The 19,863-nt window shown below is 35.5% G+C and overlaps 1 protein-coding gene across 1 annotated transcript; it reads left to right on the top strand.

The window, feature by feature from the left end:
• Positions 1-714: 714 nt before the first annotated feature.
• Positions 715-18,673, top strand: LOC308610861 (dual specificity protein kinase CLK4-like; the record flags this gene model as incomplete). The annotated part of the gene is made up of 12 exons (XM_081259857.1): positions 715-875; positions 5,714-5,981; positions 7,032-7,122; positions 7,518-7,584; positions 10,531-10,647; positions 10,740-10,906; positions 11,113-11,207; positions 11,458-11,587; positions 14,352-14,434; positions 17,461-17,540; positions 18,260-18,350; positions 18,433-18,673. The coding sequence occupies 12 exons, from the start codon at positions 715-717 to the stop codon at positions 18,571-18,573; spliced, it is 1,491 nt and encodes a 496-aa protein (XP_081115983.1). The 3' UTR covers positions 18,574-18,673.
• Between the last annotated feature and the right edge of the window lie 1,190 nt (positions 18,674-19,863).

The raw sequence follows: 19,863 nt of genomic DNA, 5'->3' as shown, positions 1-19,863 counted from the left end.
TTTCTTTAGTCACCCCAGATCTACAACAAATGTGTTTAATTTTAAGAATGGTTGCAGGATGATCTGAAAATAAACAGTCATCTCCTATATTCTATCCCTAAGTGTTTCTCTGACTTCAGTTATTTGTATCACAGTATTTCAACAAAGCTGCATGACACTTGTGATATTTGTTTTAAATTAGTTCACATTTAAAGTTAACATCAATAACTTAATAATTTGATTATATCAATAACTTAAGAGCTTAGTAATAATTTACCACAGAAAGAAGGTAATGATAAAAATAAAACCAAAAAAGTTATTAATTTCTAGCTAGATATGTTGTCTACTGAAGGCTGTAAGCCTGAATCCTGACTCTTTTTTTTTTCAATGGCAGTAGCAAGTGTTAGTTGAAGATATGCACCAAGCTGAGAATTTATCCTGAAGAATGGAAAGAAAATGTATTAAGGTTTCACAGTGTTATCATTTAGTACTAGGTGTATATGTCACTTAGAATCATCTGACATACCAGTGGGATAGTGCCTCCATGCATTATCCCTACGAACCATTACCATTATCTACGAAGATTTTAGGAACCTTTACCCATGAAGATTTTAGAACCTGTATGACCCCATGTGCTGGTTTTTTTCTATTTAATTAATATTAATGTGAAATATTTTATTTACTAAATATAACCGTCTATAAATTCCACAACTCACTTTTCATTTCCATTAACAGATGAGGCATTCCAGAAGAACTCACTGCCCTGACTGGGATAACAGAGAAAACTGGGGACATGAAAGCTACAGTGGAAGTCACAAACGGAAGAGGAGATCCCACAGTAGTACACAAGAGAACAGACATTGTAAACCACATCACCAGCTTAAAGAATCTTATTGGTAAATTACTCTTGAACTAGTACCATTTTAACACTAATAGTTGTAATGACTTGTCATTAGCTTATATAGCTTTCATCTGTCAGATTGTTTTATAAATCAGTCAACAAATACTCATTCAGAAAATATTTACTGAGTGCCTATTATATGCTAGACACTGCTCTGAAGAGAACAGAGTTCCTACTCTCACATATCTGTGTCCATTTGGGAGCTGTAGGAGATAGTTGATGGAGTCCCAGCTGCCAGTAATATAGTTGTGGGAAATGAGACACACAAAAGTTAAGTAAGTGATTAAAGGACCAGTGAGTGCCTTTAACTTGTATGTAGTAGGGAGAGCTGTACATTGGGGCACTTATTTAGGGTTCCACAAATGAGAGCTAATGAAGGGTGGGGAAGGGTTCATCCAGATGAGAAAAATAGCATGTGGTGTGTGAGAATGTTAAAGTGTGTTGGGGATTAGTTGCTTATACTGTATTCTACAGGTTATATTTGTAGATAAGGCCAGTGGATATGTTTGGGATTTTTAGAAGCTTGGCTGTTGTAAGAAGGGCCTCAATAAAAATTTCCAATGGCATGTGTCCTGTTCTGTTGTATTCTTACCAGTGTAAAATTTGGAGGTACTACGTTTATATAGAATTGAAGGAATTTTTCAAGTTCCTAAATGATTAAACAAAGCCTAGGTGAATAGAGTTTCTTTCATTCTGTCCTCTGTTAATTTCCCTTTCTCATTTGTTTTTGGTGGTTCTATGTTTTCTCCTTGTTTTGTGCAGATGTTCCACTGGGACTGTTTGCCAGATTGCTTTCTAAATTAGTCAAATGGGGTTTCTTTAAAAAACAGTATGTCATTTTTTTCCTTCTCCATGCCAAAACTGACTTGTTCTGTAGAACAGTGAGCTTGTTAATCAGTGCGGGCTAATCATTCTTCACATACTATCATATGGAGGGAAGAGGGAGAATCTATGCTGGGATTTCAATGACCTGAGCTAATTAATGTATTATACAAGAATATCTGTACCCTATATTAAGATAACTACAAAATACTCTGTAAGGCTTAACATATACTACTAACCATTCATGGATTTATTATGCATTGTATGTGTCAAAAGGAAGTGATATGAATGATGAACAGTTATTCATATTCATAATTAACCACATAAAGATGATACTGAGTCAGTGCAATAACCACTAGGCCAATAGTTTCTTCTTTGATATTGGCACCAGAGATGTCTGGTGGTAATTGCTCTCCGTAATCTGGAGTAATCTAATAGTCTTTTTCAAGATTCAAAACTTTATAACAGTGTTTTTTGTAAAATTATTGGAAAAAAATGAAAAATACAGAAGCATATAAAGAAGGTGCTCTTGGTAGGATGCTAGTCCCCCATTTGGATGTAAAGTTATTTCTTATTATTTCTTCTGAAAAATACCTTTGTATACAAATCTTTGCCTCTGAATATTTCCTGAAAATAGGTTCTAAGAAGGGACAGTTTCAAGTGAAAGGGTGTGAACTCTTATAAGGCTCTTGCTACATATTCACATATTTTTCCACATATTTTTCTAGAAAGTTTGTACCAAGTTACACTCCCTACGACATGCTGTCACCAGTCTTGCCTATTTTGAAACGCCAAGAATAGTGTTTTCTTTTCATTTGAATTTTTAAATTTCTGCTGAATTTGTCCTCTGTCATGTGCTTATTGAACACTTGAATATTTTTTTAATTGAAGTCTAGTTGATTGTGAATATTATTTTTATATTCTTAGCCTATTTTTTCTATTAGAGTATATTTTTCTTATGATTTATCAGTGCGTTTATTGTATATCAATTATCTTACCTTTTTTCCTATATATTTCAGAGTGTCTTTTCTTTCTGATTTGTAAGTAGCCTGTGAATTGCTCCCTTCCTACAGGCTTAACCAATTAATTCTACACAGGAAGACTGATGTGGCTGTGAACACTGTGAACACATTTTATATCTTTAAATGTCTTGTTGTAACAAGACATTTAGAGTATCAAGCCTTAAACCAGTGATTCTCAAACTTTAGTGTGAATAGAATCACTTTGGAGGTATGTTTAAAATGCATATTACCAGATTATTCAGTGAATCTGACCTGGGGTCCAGGGGTCTTCATTTTTAAAAATTTAGTATTTTGATATTGTTAATAAACAGACCACCCTTTGAGAAACACTGTTTTAAGCCCTTTAGCCTGGCATGCAAGATTTTGGAAGATCTGTTCCCAGCTTATTTATTTGCCTATGTTCCCCTATGTGAAAATTGCTCTTGCTGAAATTGTCTAATTACTATTTCCTAAATAACATGTAGACAAACTCATCTCTAAACCATTCTGGCTAAAAGTACTCTATAAATGTAACGTGGTAATATGCCATTTTTCTTTCCTGGCATTTCTTCTACTACCTACTTTGTCCAAATCCTGATGTCCCTATAAGATTCAACTCTTCCCTTCTTTTTCATGAAATCTTCTCTGATCATTTTAAGCATTTTGAGTTTTTTCTCCTAAGCACTCATATCCAGGCTTTTGGCATTTCCTGCATTGTTGAGTTTTGTTTTATTTTTGTGTGAGTAATCTCAAATTGAACAGTTATTTGTTGGCAGGGATTTTGCCTTATATATTTTTTATCTTCCACAGGACCTGTGTGGAAATAAAAACGAAAGCCCATAGCCTCATTAGTCTTGGCTGTTTTAAAGAACTACAGTGAAATATTCACTGGACATTCAGTGAATATTTTTAGAAATTAAATCAGTCTGTTCATCCTGTTCACTCTGTCCATATAGCCTTTATAATTCTGTAGATTTTGTTTATATAATCTCTAAGCCTTGGTTGTTGTAGGTTGAAGAGGTCCTCATTTTTTAGTTTATCCTCATAGTATTACTTCACTCCATATTTGTTATTCTATAGATTATTATGGATTATCAGCAGCTCTAATTTCATGCACTAGTCCAACTAAGGATTATTATTGTTAGAGTTTTCTGATACATTTTAGACTTTTATGGGAAGGATGCCTTACAGAATTAAACACATGCCCTTTAGAGTATGGTAATTTCTAGTTTGACATATTGTAGATCTCTCCCTTAACGGTTCCAAGCAACTGATCAGATCCTGACTTAGACCCAGATTTAGACCCTAATATCCTGAGTTGTTTCTCCAATGGCTAGAACTTAAGGCTGACACTGGGGAAAGGGGGTTTCTGCATCTTCCCAGCCTGGATTTGATGCCAGCCCTGTTGAGTAGCAGTTTTAGAGATGCTTCTTTATTTTTGCATAAAGCAGCCTCCTGAGAAAAAGAATGAGAACATATTCTGGGAAAAAGAACGAGGTTAGTGAGGGCAGTCTAGTTAACATCTGTCACTCCATTGTTTCTCAGGATTATTTTAGCTGGTGTGTCTGACTGGGCAGGTGTCCCCTCTCTCCCTCAGTGCTCCACGTGCATCCCTCTTGAAGCTTCACACTGTTGAAAACGATACTCATCCCAGGTAGAGACAGGGACGGGAAACTGGGCCAATTGACTCTGTCTTTTTCTTTCCATCAAATCAAGGCTGCTTAACTGGAATCCACTGACTTCCTGAGGTCCATGATCTCTGAAATTCCTTGCCAAGTTTTGTTTACGCATTTGTGTGTTTCTTAGGGGAGAGGGTCCATACCTCTCAATCAGATTTTCAAAGGGATCTGTAGATTCAGCAGTTAAGCACTATGGGGCTTACCTGGTGGCACAGTGGTTGACAGTCCGCCTGCTGATGCAGGGGACGCAGGTTCGTTCCCCGGTCAGGGAGGATCCCACATGCTGCGGAGTGGCTAGGCCCATGAGCCATGGCTGCTGGGCCTGCGCATCCGGAGCCTGTGCTCCACAACGGGAGAGGCCACAACAGTGAGAGGCCCGCGTACCGCAAAAAAAATAAAAATAATAAAAAAACGAAGTTAAGCACTATGGCACCAGATGATGTTTTCCCTGAATTCTTGTTTATTCCACAAGCAGGAGTGACAGGAAGTTCAAAATGCAAAGGGAAGTAGGGGTTTGGGAAATCCTAAGCAAGCAATTACAAGAACCTTTTCTCATTTGAGGGGGATATATTTTAGATATTTTTGGCACATGAAGCAGCCTTCAAAAGTTGTGCTGCCTGTTTCTCAGAAATATACAGGAAGCTCGAAATAGAGGAGAGGAGATGGAATAGGTGGTGTGTGTAATAATACTGGCACATACAATACGATTTAGAATGTGCTCTACAACCATGGGAAATCATTTTCCTTCTATGGATCTCAGTGTAGTCATCTGTAAAATGAAAGGCCTGAAATATATTTAAGATTCCTTTTAGCTATAATACACCTGTCGTGAAAGAACTCTGCGTGCCAGAGATACCTAACTTACATTAAGAAGGAAAGGAATCCTGTTTTGCCTGCCTCATGTTGTGTGTGGCTCTGAAAAAGGAAGAGAGCTTAGTTACAGATGCATATATCATAAGATTGATGAATTTCAGAAGAGCAGTTTTGTGAATTTTTGGTCTTAACTTTCACCAGAAGGTAAAGGGACACTTAATCAAGTAAACACTGAATATGTTGAATGATTTGACCCAAGGTTTGTTCCTTCATAGCAGTATATATTAATAGAGATATATGTACCCATTTGCTTTTTGGTTAAAGTAAAATTATTTAAGTTTTGTGAGTTAAATATAAATTCTAGTTCATCAATTTGTATTTTTTTCTTTTATTGAGTTAGCTGTTTAAACCAGGAATTCTTGAGAGAATGTTTTATTTTAACCACGTTAAAGTGTGGTTAAACATTAAAACGTTCTAGAATGAAGAGAATAATTTTAAATCCTTTAATGTGTTTGCAGTCATTATTTAGGAGCAAGGTTCTTGAATGAGAGATATTATCGGGACCGGAGATACATGGATGAATACAGAAATGACTACTGCAAAAGATACGTTCCTAACATGGATGAATACAGAAATGACTACTGCAAAAGATATGTTCCTAGACGTTATCACAGAGACATTGAAAGCAGTTATCGAATCCACTGCAGTAAATCTTCAGTCCGAAGCTGGAGAAGCAGTCCTAAAAGGAAGCATAATAGACACTGTTCAAGTAATCAGTCACGTTCGGCATGATTGATTTTGTTTTCATTTTGGTTGGATACTTATTTGTGTGTAAAAGCTCTTACTGAGCCAATAAGTTTGAAAAAGTTTATAATACTATATGAATATAATTGTGTTTATATTACTTGAATCCTTAAAGAAAACTTCCAAATTCTTACAACTAATCTGCATTTATTAGTTAGTCCTCATTTGCCCACATTTACTCATTTTCTGCAGACCAGATCATGAAGTTCTTGATTTTAATGTTAAAAATATTTTTATCTTTTATAACATAATCATACGAAAAGATGAAGCACCCATCTTTTCTTTCATCTTAAACATTTTTTACTTTAAAAGAAACCCCTTTTCCAGTACTTGGAGACAAATGTAGAAAGTTGCACTGGCGGATACTTACCCTGTGTATAGCACAATCTGTAATTAGTTCCATTGGAGTTCTGAAAGTGGGTGCTGAAGGGGAAATTATTGTCCAGAAAGCCTGCCCTTTTTTTTACACTCATGAATCTTCACTTGTTTGCAGTAAACTATGAATTATTATTTTCCTCCCCAAGTTTTCTTCACTAGAACTCTCATTGATTAGATCAAACGTTGACATGAGCATTTATTTTCCCCTTTTATTTTAATAAATATGTTTAAAAATATTGCTAAGTATCAATTTGAACTAATCTTGACATTTTAAAACATTTTCCTGACATACTAGGTATCGCAACTCACTGCATAGGCTATTTTATAACGAGATTAATAGATCATGACATTGCATTCTTTAAATTTCAGACTTCAATTAAGTCAGTATTTTAGAGACAATTGTGTTGTTTATTCTATTGCCACTTTAAGTATCTTATCTGAAAATCTTGCCATGTTTTTCTTCTGTAACATAAACTGTGTCCTGTGAATTTCTGGGGACTGAATTTGAAATTGCTCATGCCAACTGTTTGTGGCCTGGTTCTTATCTGAATGCCTGAATATCTCCCCGCTGAATGAATTGCATATTCTGCCCTGAATTCACTCTGCTATATTGATTGGCTGGACGATCTTGGTGCTGCCCACTTGCCGTTCCAGAAGAGCCACCAAAGGAAAAGATCCAGGAGTATAGAAGATGATGAAGAGGGTCACCTTATCTGTCAAAGTGGAGACGTTCTAAAAGCAAGAAGTATAGAATATTTTTCAACACTTTTTAAAGTTTGCAGACAGAATCTTTTTAAGAATAGTTTGTCAGCGGGGGTCTAAAGAACTCTTCATTGCTTTTTGGTTTTGTTTTTTGTGGGTTTGTCTGTTGTTCTTTTGTATTTCTTCCTTTCTATAGAGTTTAAATATTTCTACTCTAAAGTTCCAAAATAATCAGTGGAATTTGAGATTAGAGCAAGAAAGATAGCTCTATCTAAATTATTTTTGTAGCAGCTGAAAATAAAATAATTTGAGTGCTGGAACCTTAATTATGCTTTAATAGAGAGCATTTGAAAAAATTCCACACTTAAGCATTCATTATTTGAATAACTGATAATTTGTACTTATGTACTTACACTTCTTTCTCCCCCCTCACTTTAGATGAAATTGTGAACACTTTGGGAGAAGGGGCCTTTGACAGAGTTGTAGAGTGCATTGATCATGGCATGTAAGTTTGTTGTTTTTCTTTTTTGAACATTCTGATATTTTTGGTGGAGAAGGATCCATAATTTAGATGAAATGGAATTTAAGTGGTAGCTATGTGTTTTCCTGGGAGGTATAAGTATTCAAAAGTTCTTGAACTGTGTATGATTTATTTACTATAAGTATGGATTTTGACCAAGAATGCTGAAAATTTTTATCAGATGGAGTTCATTGAAATTAATGTCAGTGTTCAAGTGAAGACTTTCCCAGAACTTATGTCCTTAGCTTTCTATAAGAGATTTGGAGTGCTTTACCCTACTTTTGAATTGCAGAGACAATAAATTAGCATGTCTAATCTTCTTGGTTCAAAAACTTTTATTTCCAAAGGATAATATTTGCACGTTAGGGTTAGCTTCTCAAACTATAAATAAATTATATTACTTGAAGCCTACAGAATAAAGTCCAGATACTTTAATGAGTTATACTAAACTTTTTGTTATTTGACCCTCTCTGCTTCATTTTCATGTTTTCCTCTAGGACCTCTATTCTGCGATTGCAAATTTTTTTGTAAGTGAACATCTTAAAACAGTTTAGTGGAAACTGCACATTTCTAAATTGACATCTAAACTTTTCATCATAAAATAGTTGAGTATGTAATTTCCAGCTTATTGAAAATGCTGATTTAAAAAAAAACATATTTCTCTTTCTAAATATGTTTGGGGGAATCTAAATACAACAGCTTGATACCTCCTGTCATCCATGAACAAACCTTTCTTGAATACTTAGAAATGCTTTATCTTGAACGTAACTTTTACTTCACTTTTCATAAAGAATATTATCCTAAATGTCTTTTATTATCACCCTTTCCTCTCTATGACAAAAATGTGAACATACAGTAAAATTTTAAGATATTTTGAAATACTTTGACTTAGGAAAGTTGCTAAGAATTCCCATCTCTTCTTCACCCAGATTCCACAAATGTTAACATTTTACAGTGTTTAATCATTCTCTATATTTACATGTTATATGTATTTTCAAGTTTTGCCAGCTTATCTACAACCTGATTCACATTTCACTAGTTGTCCCATTTAGGTCTTTTAAAAATTTCTTAAGGTTCCAAGACTTGAGTATTTGAGATATTCCAATGAACAGTATTCAATTGATCAAGTACAAATCTGTTACAAATTTTGATACTTATTAGACCTAAAACATACAATGTAATTGAAAATACATCTTTTATTGTGATGGTTAGGGCCTTTAAAAAATGAGTTCATGTGACCATAGATAAATCTTACTGTTTTAGCATTAAGTTTCCATTTTTCTTTTTTTTTTAATTGACAAGTAACATGAAAGCTTGTAAGTTTAAGGTGTATAATGTTGGTTTGAAACATTTATATACTGCAATATGATTACTATAGTAGCATTAGCTGACACCATTATCCATTTTTCATTTTTATAGCTATTAGCACTGTTCATTTTTATAGCTTATTAGCAGTTAGAAAACTTGTCCATATGATGAAATAGATGAGACTAGAAGAAGTTTTGTCACAGCAGTTTTATATTAATTCTTTTAAGTCTTGAGATATATGCTATACAACATAGGGAGATAAATCATTAAAAATTTATTTTGATGATTATATATCAGCCCACAACTTCATTGGGACCTTGTCAAAAGAAATGAGTTCAGAATAGGTTTGCTATCCAGCCACTTGAAAAATTTTTGCCTCAAAGACTTTTTTTTCTTTTTCATAAACAGCCTGGTGCACAAACCTTGCCATATTAATTTCACGTGCATGGGGTTCTCATTTGTAATGTGGGAAGGCCATAGTGAAAAATGCAGGGTTGACTGCTGGCTTGTATTCAAGAAGATCAGGTTTAGAAAAGAGGACAGAAGGAAGCTGAAGATTTGGAAATCCTTTTCCTCAAAATCATTTATGGCTTTTTTTTTTTTGGCCGTGCCACGTGGCTTGCGGGATCTCAGCTCCCCGACCAGGGATTGAACCTGTGCACACGGCAGTGAAAGCTCACGTCTTAAGCCACTGGACCACCAGGGAATTCCCTCTGTACTTTTTAGGAAGTACTACAGATGCCCCGGTCTAAAACACGCTGCCCTACATGGTTGCTATTTATACCTATTCGCATCCGTGAATGCACTAAACAGTTTTTTGGCTTGATGATTTATTGATGGTGTCTCCTTTGCCAGAATTATCTAACAAACTGATAGTTGTCTTTCTTCTCTGAAGAAGTCTAAGCTCCCCTACTTCTGATGGTTAGGCTCTTTCTTCTCTCTATTCCTTATATCAGGCACTTCTAACCTTATGATAAGTTGTTCAAGTGTCTGTCTTTTCCATTAGACTGTGAGGTACATGGAACAAGCTCTTTTTAACAGTGATTCCAATGCAACATCTGGCACAGTCGCTCTAGCCTGGCGAATGAGTGAATGTTTTCAGCAGTAGTATGTTCAAGGTTTATATTTTTATCCTTTTTTAAAAAAAAATACTACTTATAAAATCTAGGTAAATTTAAACTTTTGGAAACAAACATTAACGTTCATAAGTATTAAGAGAAATCATCACTCTGTATAATGTATATTTTGTCAAAATGTTTTGAAAAAATGTTTATAGATCTGCTATAATATATCCTGAAAGATTATTTTAGGGAAATAGCATACAGTGATTGGTAGTTAATAAGATGATGCTTTAGAGCAGGGGTCCCCAACCCCTGGGCCGTGGACTGGTAGGAACTGGGCCTAACAGCAGGAGGTGAGCAGTGGGAGAGCGAGCGAAACTTCATCTGCTGCTCCCCATAGCTTGCATTACCACCTGAACCATCACACCCTCCCCTCAACCATGGAAAAATTGTCTTCCATGAAACCGGTCCCTGGTGCCAAAAAGGTTGGGGACAGCTGCTTTAGAGGATACATGTCTTCAATGCCCTTCTGTACATTTACCATTTTCATTTTGTTTTTAAGGGGTGGCATACATGTAGCAGTGAAAATCTTAAAAAATCTGGGACAATATCGTGAAGCAGCTCATTCAGAAATCGAAGTATTAGAGCATTTAAATAGTACTGATCACAATAATGTCTTGTAAGTAATAAACTTGGAACTGTGATCCATTATGTTACATGAAATAATCAGAATTCTGTGAACTGAATTATTTTTATTCTGATCTGTTTTAGCCGATGTGTCCTGATGCTAGAATGGTTTGATCATCATGGTCATATTTGTATTGTGTTCGAACTCCTGGGACTTAGTACCTATGATTTCATTAAAGAAAATAGCTTTCTGCCATTTCAAATTGACCATATCAGGCAAATGGCATATCAGATCTGTCAGTCAATAAATTGTAAGTATCCTTGTTATATTTTTAAATACCAGTAAATTAAAGGTTTTATTGGACAAGCAACATATCAAACCATTGTCACTAAAAATGCACATTGCAAGTAAAGATGAAACGACTTTTGATCCCTAACTCTACTACTAATTCTCCTTTCCACCACTACAGATTAAATTTGTAAGTGAAACTAATAATGTCTTTTTGTTCTTTTGTAGTTTTGCATCATAATAAATTAACCCATACAGATCTGAAGCCTGAAAATATTTTATTTGTGGAGTCTGACTATGTAGTCAAGTATAATTCAAAAATGGTAAGTTACACTTGTTTTAATTTTGGTAGTTGTCTTTAAAATTAATTTAGCTTGGTGATCCTTGGATGAGGAATTTTACCTTTGAGGCTTTTTACATCCTGACGTTTAACCCAAAAAGGGTAATCCTTTGCCTTTCTCATGGGGTTATTTTGAAAATCAAAAAGAGAATTCATGTGCAAGCCTTTTGGATAGTGCTATAAAATATTTCATATTTTTATTGATCTTTGTGTTTACTTAACTGTATCTCTAGAAACGTGATGAACGCACACTGAAAAACACAGATATCAAAATTGTTGACTTAGGAAGTGCAACATACGATGATGAACATCATAACACTTTGGTATCTACACGGCATTACAGAGATCCAGAGGTCATTTTGGGTTAGTAGATACCAGACTTCCTGATATTTTAATTGAAAAAGAGACTTTTTGTTCTCTATAGCTTTCATTGGGGGGCAGGTAGTTGGGGGATAGCTGTAATTTTCTTAGCAGTGTACAGAAAATGTTTTCTGTTTTCATAAAAGCTGTCTGGACATTGCTATAAATATTTTTCCTGAGTGAGAAAAATGTGATATCATCTGTAAAGATATTCCAGGTGGTGGTTGTTTTTGAACAAGTCAGTCTTACAAGATCATAAGAGAATAAGCTGTATTGGCTAAGTACATGAGAGCAGTGTGATTTTGAAGCGATGTGGGCACCTCTTTTCGTCTCATCACAAAGCATGGTGCTGGTGAAAATGCTAAAGATTTGGCTGGCAGACATCTAGATGTAGGGTGGATGGAGGTTAAGAGGAGAAGAAAGAGGGGCTAGTCTAAGAGGAGAGCTTCTTTGATCATTTTTGACATGGGAAAGCATGGAAAGGAAAATTAGTTAAGGTGCAGGGTTTTTCAATATTAATAAAAGGGAACTCAGTGAGGAAGAGCGCATCTTATGCCACAAAATTTAAAAGTTCAAAACCGAGTCATGTTGATAGAGCAAGGAAGTCAGAGATGGATTTGGGGGCTTGGAGACAGTGGGAAAAATTCAGATCAGGTGATATTGGGAGATAGTTAAATGGTATAAGCATATTACTTTGCCAAAAGTAAGTTTCAACCGAGGTTGATAGTAAAACATCTTTGTGGAATCAGTCTTTTCCACTTTTTACCTTTTGTCTAAGAGGCCTTGGTAGTTGAGAATATGAGTGTGAAAGCAAACTACTGATGTTTACCTAGAGTAAAGAATTAGTAAAAGGGACGGGAAATTAAGAATAGTATGTAGTGCCGGCTAGTAGAACTTTCCATGATGATAGAAATGTTGTATATCTGCACTATCCAAAATGGTAGCCATTAGTAGCCACACGTAGACTACTGTGTACTTTCAGTATAGCCAGTGTGACTGAGGAACTGAATTTTAAATTATTTAAAATTTTAGATTTAAATAACCACATGTGGCTAGTGGCTACCACATAGGATAGCACAGGTTTGGAGCTCATCTTTGAGATTGATGTTACTAGGATTTCAGCTTAGTATGGTCTGAAAGAAGCTGCTGTGTTGCAGTAGTTTAGAAAGTGTATTTATGGTTGAGGACTGAAGGCTGCAATGAAGGTAAAAGAAAAGAGTGTGGGAAGAGATTGTGGACAGAGAGGTATTTTCAGAGCTTAAAAAGAGATAACTTGCTGTGTTTTATCAATTTTAAGAAGATTTTTCTCCACATTTTAACATGTGAGGAAACATAAGATAAAACGTCATTTTTTCTTGGTTATTGGTTCATAAAACAGTGGTGTGTCTTACAGTTAGTTAATGGCCTCCTCCTAGATTGCATAAGATACAGTGATTCTCAGTAATAATACAGTCCCATGTGTGGCCAGGCTGGGGATAGTGGATATAAATCTGAAATTGGGGTTATTGGTCTTTAGGAAAAGAAATGAACAGATGGGAAGATTAGAAGGGTTCTTTGTGTGTTTGTGAAGTGTTACTCCTGAGGATTAAGGCAGAATTAGGTTGAAGAGGAAGATGTTGTCAGGTGCCACCACTGAGGAGGGCAGTTGGTCTCATATCTTGGGTGTTGGTAGTAAACAGAAGTTGGTAAAAGTGAATGATGTGAAATTCCAAAGAGTATGAGAGCTGAGCCATAAGAGAATGAGGTAGTTTACAGTCACTTGGGAGAAAGCTGGACTGGGAGACAGGAGTGGCTGGAAAAGAAAACTTTCACCTTAGATCCAAGCTCTATCATTTGCAGATTTTGTATGTGTTACTGCAAGTAGAAACCATGCTCCATTATCCTTTTGTTCAGTGATAAGTACCATGAGGGTTAACAAAAATGGCTAAATCATAGTCAAGTTCCTTGAATATATTGTTTCTTCCTTTATCTTTAAATTCAGTAACATTACTGAAAGTAATTGAAATGTCTTTTAAAGTAGGTTTTATTTGTACATTATTTTTTATTAAAAACTTAATATTTAAAAGGTTAAAACATCTGTATGGTTTACTCTTTTCCTTTCTAATTAGATAGAGACTTAAGGCTAGGTGTTTTTTTTCTTTTCTGAATAATGTTACTATTGAGAATTCTGAAGGAGAAAATATATGATCATGTATAGACAACCTGAAAGTACATATATAGATACCTCTCTATGTGAACTTTAAATATCTGTATAATTCTGCTTATGGGTGACACTGCTTATAATATCCATTATAATTCTTACATAATTTATGTGACACTACTATTTCTTTTAATGGAAGAAATAAACTCAGATATCAAGCTGATGGTAATTGATAAGGGGTTAGTAATTACACTCTGAGGATAATTATTGACCTATGTTTGCACTAATAAAATATAAAATTTCATAGAACAACCGTTAAGTGGGTATAACAGGGCTCCTCATTGCACAAGCAATTCAGAGACTATGGAATATTTGCTAACCCCTCTTACTTTCCATAAAATGCCTCCTCTCCCAGGTTAAAATACTGTAATTTGATACAAGGATATGGAGGATTCTGAAAGCATACTGAATAATGTTTGGTACAAAACTAAAAATGTAAACCCTGAATTTACTATCATATTCTCCTAAATGGGCTATATAAAGAGAGCACCCACATAGGAAAAGATATTGTGTATTGGCAATTAAAAATTGTTGCATAATAAAATGTTTGGTTTTGTTTTTAAATAGCTTTAGGTTGGTCTCAGCCATGTGATGTTTGGAGCATAGGTTGCATTCTTATTGAATATTACCTTGGTTTCACAGTCTTTCAGGTATGTATTTAGTAAATGTTACTTACTGATTCATAATGAGCTTTAATGATAAAGGCATGTTAAAGTTTTTGTTTCCATATTGGAAAGTTGTCATAGTGTCATTATTCTTAAGGTGTAAACTTCCATGTGCAAAATAGTCATCCTTCTCTAAAACCATAGTTGAATGAAATACTCTCAGTGAATGATCATTATTCATTCTGCATGTTGACCTTTTAAACACATGGTCCATATTGACTTCATATGATCCATTTTATTGTGATGCTCCTTCATAAATTTACATTAGTGTTACTATGGTCAGTTTTAATTCAGCTCTGGTTATGTTGCACTTTTATTAAAAGAATTCAGAAACAGTAAGTTGTATTAAGCATGTATGACACCCTAGGCACATTTCTAAGCACTGTGTGTATAAAAATGAAAAGACAGCATCTCTCTCCTCAAGGAAGACATACACAGGATTGACATGGGAAAACGTACAGAACAATGTGATACTTGCTATAATGGAACAATGTAGAAGGGAACCCAGAAAATGTGAACGGTTAAGTTTCCTTAGAGAAGGCATCACCGAGGAGTAGGGAGTTTAATCCAAGCTATAAGGAAGAGTAAGAGTTTGTCAGAAAACTAGAGTGTGTGATGGCCATATCAGGAAGAAATGGTATTCATAAATGCAAGAGGCATAAAGGAAGCTACTCTAGTTTAGGAAGGATGAATAGTACTGCCGGAGTGTCTTGGATAAATAGGAAAATGGTGTCAGTAGGCAAGTACTGATTCATAGTGGACTTGTTTGCCATAGAAAGGTATTTGTTTTATCCTAGGAGTCAGTGGTTTCCAAATGCAGACTGGGCTAAAATGAAAATGATTTTGTAGGGTTGCCATTCTGGCTTTCATTTAGAAATTATTTCTCCTGTTTTTTTGGTATTAAAATGTTCTTTCTATGAAATGATAATAGTTATTGGCTTACTTGGCAGAACAAAAAGGAGAAAATGTTATGTAGGTCTCTACTTGTTTCCTCAAAGTTTTGCTTATGTCGGAAAACTAAAAGTCTTGAAAGCTTCAAGTGGTGTAACCATTGAAGAACTTTAAGAGGATTGTGATTTGATCAAGGTTTGTTGTTGGATGTTGTGAGGGTGGTTAGGAAGTTCCTGGCTAATACTGTCAAGGTTACTTTGAGGTTATGTCAATGCAGGATGAGGAGTTAGGAAGCTATGATGAATTATATGTCACTTAGGTGGCTGTTGCAGAATATATGTGTTCACTGCTATGGGGCACCTCACCAAACTTCTGTCTACTCCATAGAGATCTGTTAAAAGTACTCTGAGGGCTTCCCTGGTGGTGCAGTGGTTGGCAGTCCGCCTGCCGATGTAGGGGATGCGGGTTCGTGCCCCAGTCTGGGAGGATCCCACGTGCCGTGGAGAGGCTGGGCCCGTGAGCCGTGGCCGCTGGGCCTGCGCGTCCGGAGCCTGTGCTCCGCAGCGGGAGAGGCCATAGCAGTGAGAGGCCCGCGAACCACAAAAAAAAAAAAAAAAGTACTCTGAGTTTGTAGACAAGTTTGATATCTAGAACATACCTGTCAGACATTTCTAGGGGGTGGTGTCTGGTTTTGTGGTAGTAAGCTATAGGGTCAAGGAAAAAGTTGAGCAAAGTGCATGTTTTCTTCATTCTGACACATATAAAATCCTTCAGATGGTTTTATGATTGTAAATCATTCTGAGATCTTAAGCGTCGATTATTAACTTTGGTTTGAGATGTGGTTTATATTTTAATTCCACCCTCCAAAATAGTCTTCAACTAAGGAACTTTTTGAAGATAATGGAGCTTGTATTATTTATTCCTGTCATGACTTAAGAACATTTTGGAAGCAGTGTGCTAGGCACAGTAGTTAATGGATTTAAAAAGCATTGCACATAGACTCTGCCCTTCAGAGCAAGGATTGGCAAACTATATCCTATCTGATGCCTGCTTTAAAAAATGAAAAATAATATGTGGTGGAGACCATCTGTGACCATCCAAGCCTAAAATATTTACTATCTGGTCCTTTACAGAAGAAGCTTTCCAGCCTCTGCTTAGGAGTGTACCATTTAGTTTAACAATTTATTCTACTTTAGCCAAAGCTCCGTTACTGTGTAATTTAAGAGTATGAGTTTTGACTTGGGTTCACAGCTCAGGTTTCCTCATTGATGAGCTATATGAGCTTGAGCTAGTATCTTAACCTCTTTGAAAGTTATGTTCCCACATTCCTAGCTCAAGGTTGTTGTAAGAATTATTGGGACTGTATTTTTATTGTCTAGGATTAGTGTTACAAAGTTGCTATCCATTGGGTAATGGAGGTTAGTTAAGCAACCAATAAAATGAGTAGCCAGGTTTTTGGTAATCTTCCCAGTCATCCCTCAGTTAAACAGTGAAAGTAATACAAATAAGGAAAAACTGTTCTGTTTTACATTAAACAACTTATTCGAACATTGTAAATCAACTGTACTTCAGTAAAATATACTTAAAAAGTTGTTCCTCAATCAGCTATACAGACCTTACCAATTCATTTCAGAAATCAGATAATCAGTGTAGCTCATTCAGTTTTATTCCATCTTTGAAGTAGAGTGTAATATAAATTGTATAGCTGTCTAATCTAGTCCTTTTATGGAAACACTATTTTCTTTTTTTTTCTTAACATTTATAAATTTACTTTTTTGGGGGGTTGCATTGGGTCTTCATTCCAGCACGTGGGATTCTCTCTCGTTGCGGTACATGGGTTTTCTCTCTCCACTTGTGGTGTGTGGGTTCCAGAGTGTGTGGGCTCTGTAGTATGTGGCTCGCGGGCTCTCTTGTTGTGGTGGGCAGGCTTAGTTGCCCCGCAGCATGTGGGATCTTAGTTCCCCGACCAGGGAGTGAACCCACGTCCCCCGCATTGGAAGGTGTATTCTCTACCACTGGACCACCAGGGAAGTCCCGGAAACACTGTTTTCTTGTGTTTTCCTTTTATGTGCATGTAGGGAAATGGAAAGTGCTAAGTTTCTTTTTCCTATTTTTTTTAGACTCATCATAGTAAAGAACACCTGGCAATGATGGAATGTATATTAGGACCCATACCAACACACATGATTCAGAAAACAAGGTATGCTTTTTAAGATTAAAGTCCTTATTGGGTACATGCAGTGGCCTATATTCAAACTATAGAAAACCCATCTTTGTTGTTATTGCTTATTCCAAAGACTGTAGGTTTTGAATTTTTTTTCATGAAGTCAAGTTTTTGAAAAGTAATTCAATATTTACTTTGTGATCCAGTAAATAAAGTGGTGGTTTTATACTCAAGTTAACCTTTGCATAAATGTTTTCCTAGGTTGATTTAAAAATAATACATAGAGTAGTAAAAAGAGCTTGATTTTGGAGTCCTATCTAAATTTGAATTCCAGACTGTTGCAAACCACATGTACGTCTTTGGACAAGAATACTATAAATGGTTTCAAAACATAGCTTCACCGCAGAAGTCATGCAGGGAATTGTTAACGATTTCTAGCCCCATTCCAGATCTAGTGAAATCAGAATTTACAGGAATGGATCTAGGAACCTCTGGTTTTGAAGGTGGCATTGTTTCACATATGGTACAACTTAGGTGGGATACTAAAACTTCAGAGGGCACAAGTTTAGGAAAAATACCATATAAGGTATCCGATATAATTATTGCTGAGATTTTTAGAAATTGTATGTTTATGTATATATAGAGAGATGTCTATGGTTCCATCTTTTCCCCAAATCCCCTGGTGGGGGCAGGGTAAGAATGTGGGTTTTGGGTTTTTTTTCTTAAAATTTAATCCAGACTTCTCTTTCCTATAGGAAACAGAAGTATTTTCATCATAATCAGCTAGATTGGGAGGAACATAGTTCTGCTGGTAGATATGTTACGAGATGCTGCAAACCATTAAAGGTAAAACAAAAAAAAAACAAAAAAAAACCTGTTTTAACTATTTTTTATTGTCTTTCTTAAGCAAAGTCATTTTTCCCCTCAGGAATTTATGCTCTGTCATGATGAAGAACATGAGAAACTGTTTGATCTGGTTCAAAGAATGTTAGAATATGATCCAGTGAAAAGAATTACCTTGGATGAAGCATTGCAGCATCCTTTCTTTGACTTATTAAAAAAGAAATAAAATGGAAATCAGTGGTCTTACTATACTTCTCTAGAAGAGATTATTTAAGACTGTGTCAGTCAACTCTAAACATTCTAATATTTTTATAAACCTTAAATTATTTTGTACAGTTAAGTGTAAATGTTGTATGTTTTGTATCAATTGCATAATTATCTTGTTAAGCAAATATGGTCTTGAAAATGAATGAAATATAAAAGCTAAAACTAATTTTCCTTTTTTGAGATTAATTACCATTTTTAAAGACCTTTGGAATATCCTTTGTGTCCAGTGATAACTGTGATTGATCTTGCATTTTTGTACATGCAGGTTGACTCTTGGAAGTGATTTTTGTGTTTTGTTTTTTGCTTTGTTTTTTTGAGTAAAAGGAAATCTTGACTACTTCATTCTTAAATGAATATTCTTTATTTACCTCAAACTTTCCTTAACTTTAAAAGATTTTTCTATAATTGTTGAACAGGTAATAAGTATTATTAACTTTAGGTAGTCAGGTATTAGAAATCAAATCCCATAGGAACTGTGTGCTGTCGGAATTTCATTAAATTGTAAGTATTGTGTTCTGTTTCATTGGGTGATGTCAGTGGTGGTAAGTAGCATTCATGGAAAGACATCCAACTTGTGCATCATAATAGATTAATAAAACCTCATACACACTTCGTTTAAGATTAAAGTCTAACTGGAAAGTTAGCTTGGAAAGTCCTGTTTTCCAATGGTTATTTATGTAGTTAGTCACAAACGTAGAAATAGGAATTCTGATGACTGAGGTTTCTGTTTTTAATGCCAAATCTTTAGGAGTCTAGAAATTGTCCAATATCTGTCTCCTTACCATATGAAGTATAAATACTTAAACCTCAGCCTATGAGACTTTATGGTTATTATTAAACAATTTGTATTTATGTTACTGTTTACTGGAAAACAAAAAAAAGATGATTTGATCGGAGAACACTTGGGAAGAAAACTGCAGAAATTTTCAGACCCTGATTGGTTAACATAATGAACTATTTGTTTTTCTGAAGGTATTTTTTTCTGTTTACCTGTTTACACATAAAAAACTAAATGGTAGGGGCTTCCCTAGTGGCACAGTGGTTGAGAGTCCACCTGCCGATGCAGGGTACACGGGTTCGTGCCCTGGTCCGGGAGGATCCCACATGCTGCAGAGCGGCTAGGCCTGTGAACCATGACCTCTGAGCCTGTGCGTCTGAAGCCTGTGCTCTGCAACAGGAGAGGCCACAACAGTGAGAGGCCCACGTACCACAAAAAAACAAAAAATCAAACAAAAAAAAAAAACACTAC

The sequence above is a fragment of the Mesoplodon bidens genome (genome assembly GCF_964165515.1).
Source record: "Mesoplodon bidens genome assembly, contig: HAP1_SCAFFOLD_320, whole genome shotgun sequence".
Classification (NCBI taxonomy): domain Eukaryota; kingdom Metazoa; phylum Chordata; class Mammalia; order Artiodactyla; family Ziphiidae; genus Mesoplodon; species Mesoplodon bidens.
The sequence above is the reverse complement of the archived record's forward strand: the minus strand, read 5'-3'. Positions and strand labels throughout refer to the sequence as shown.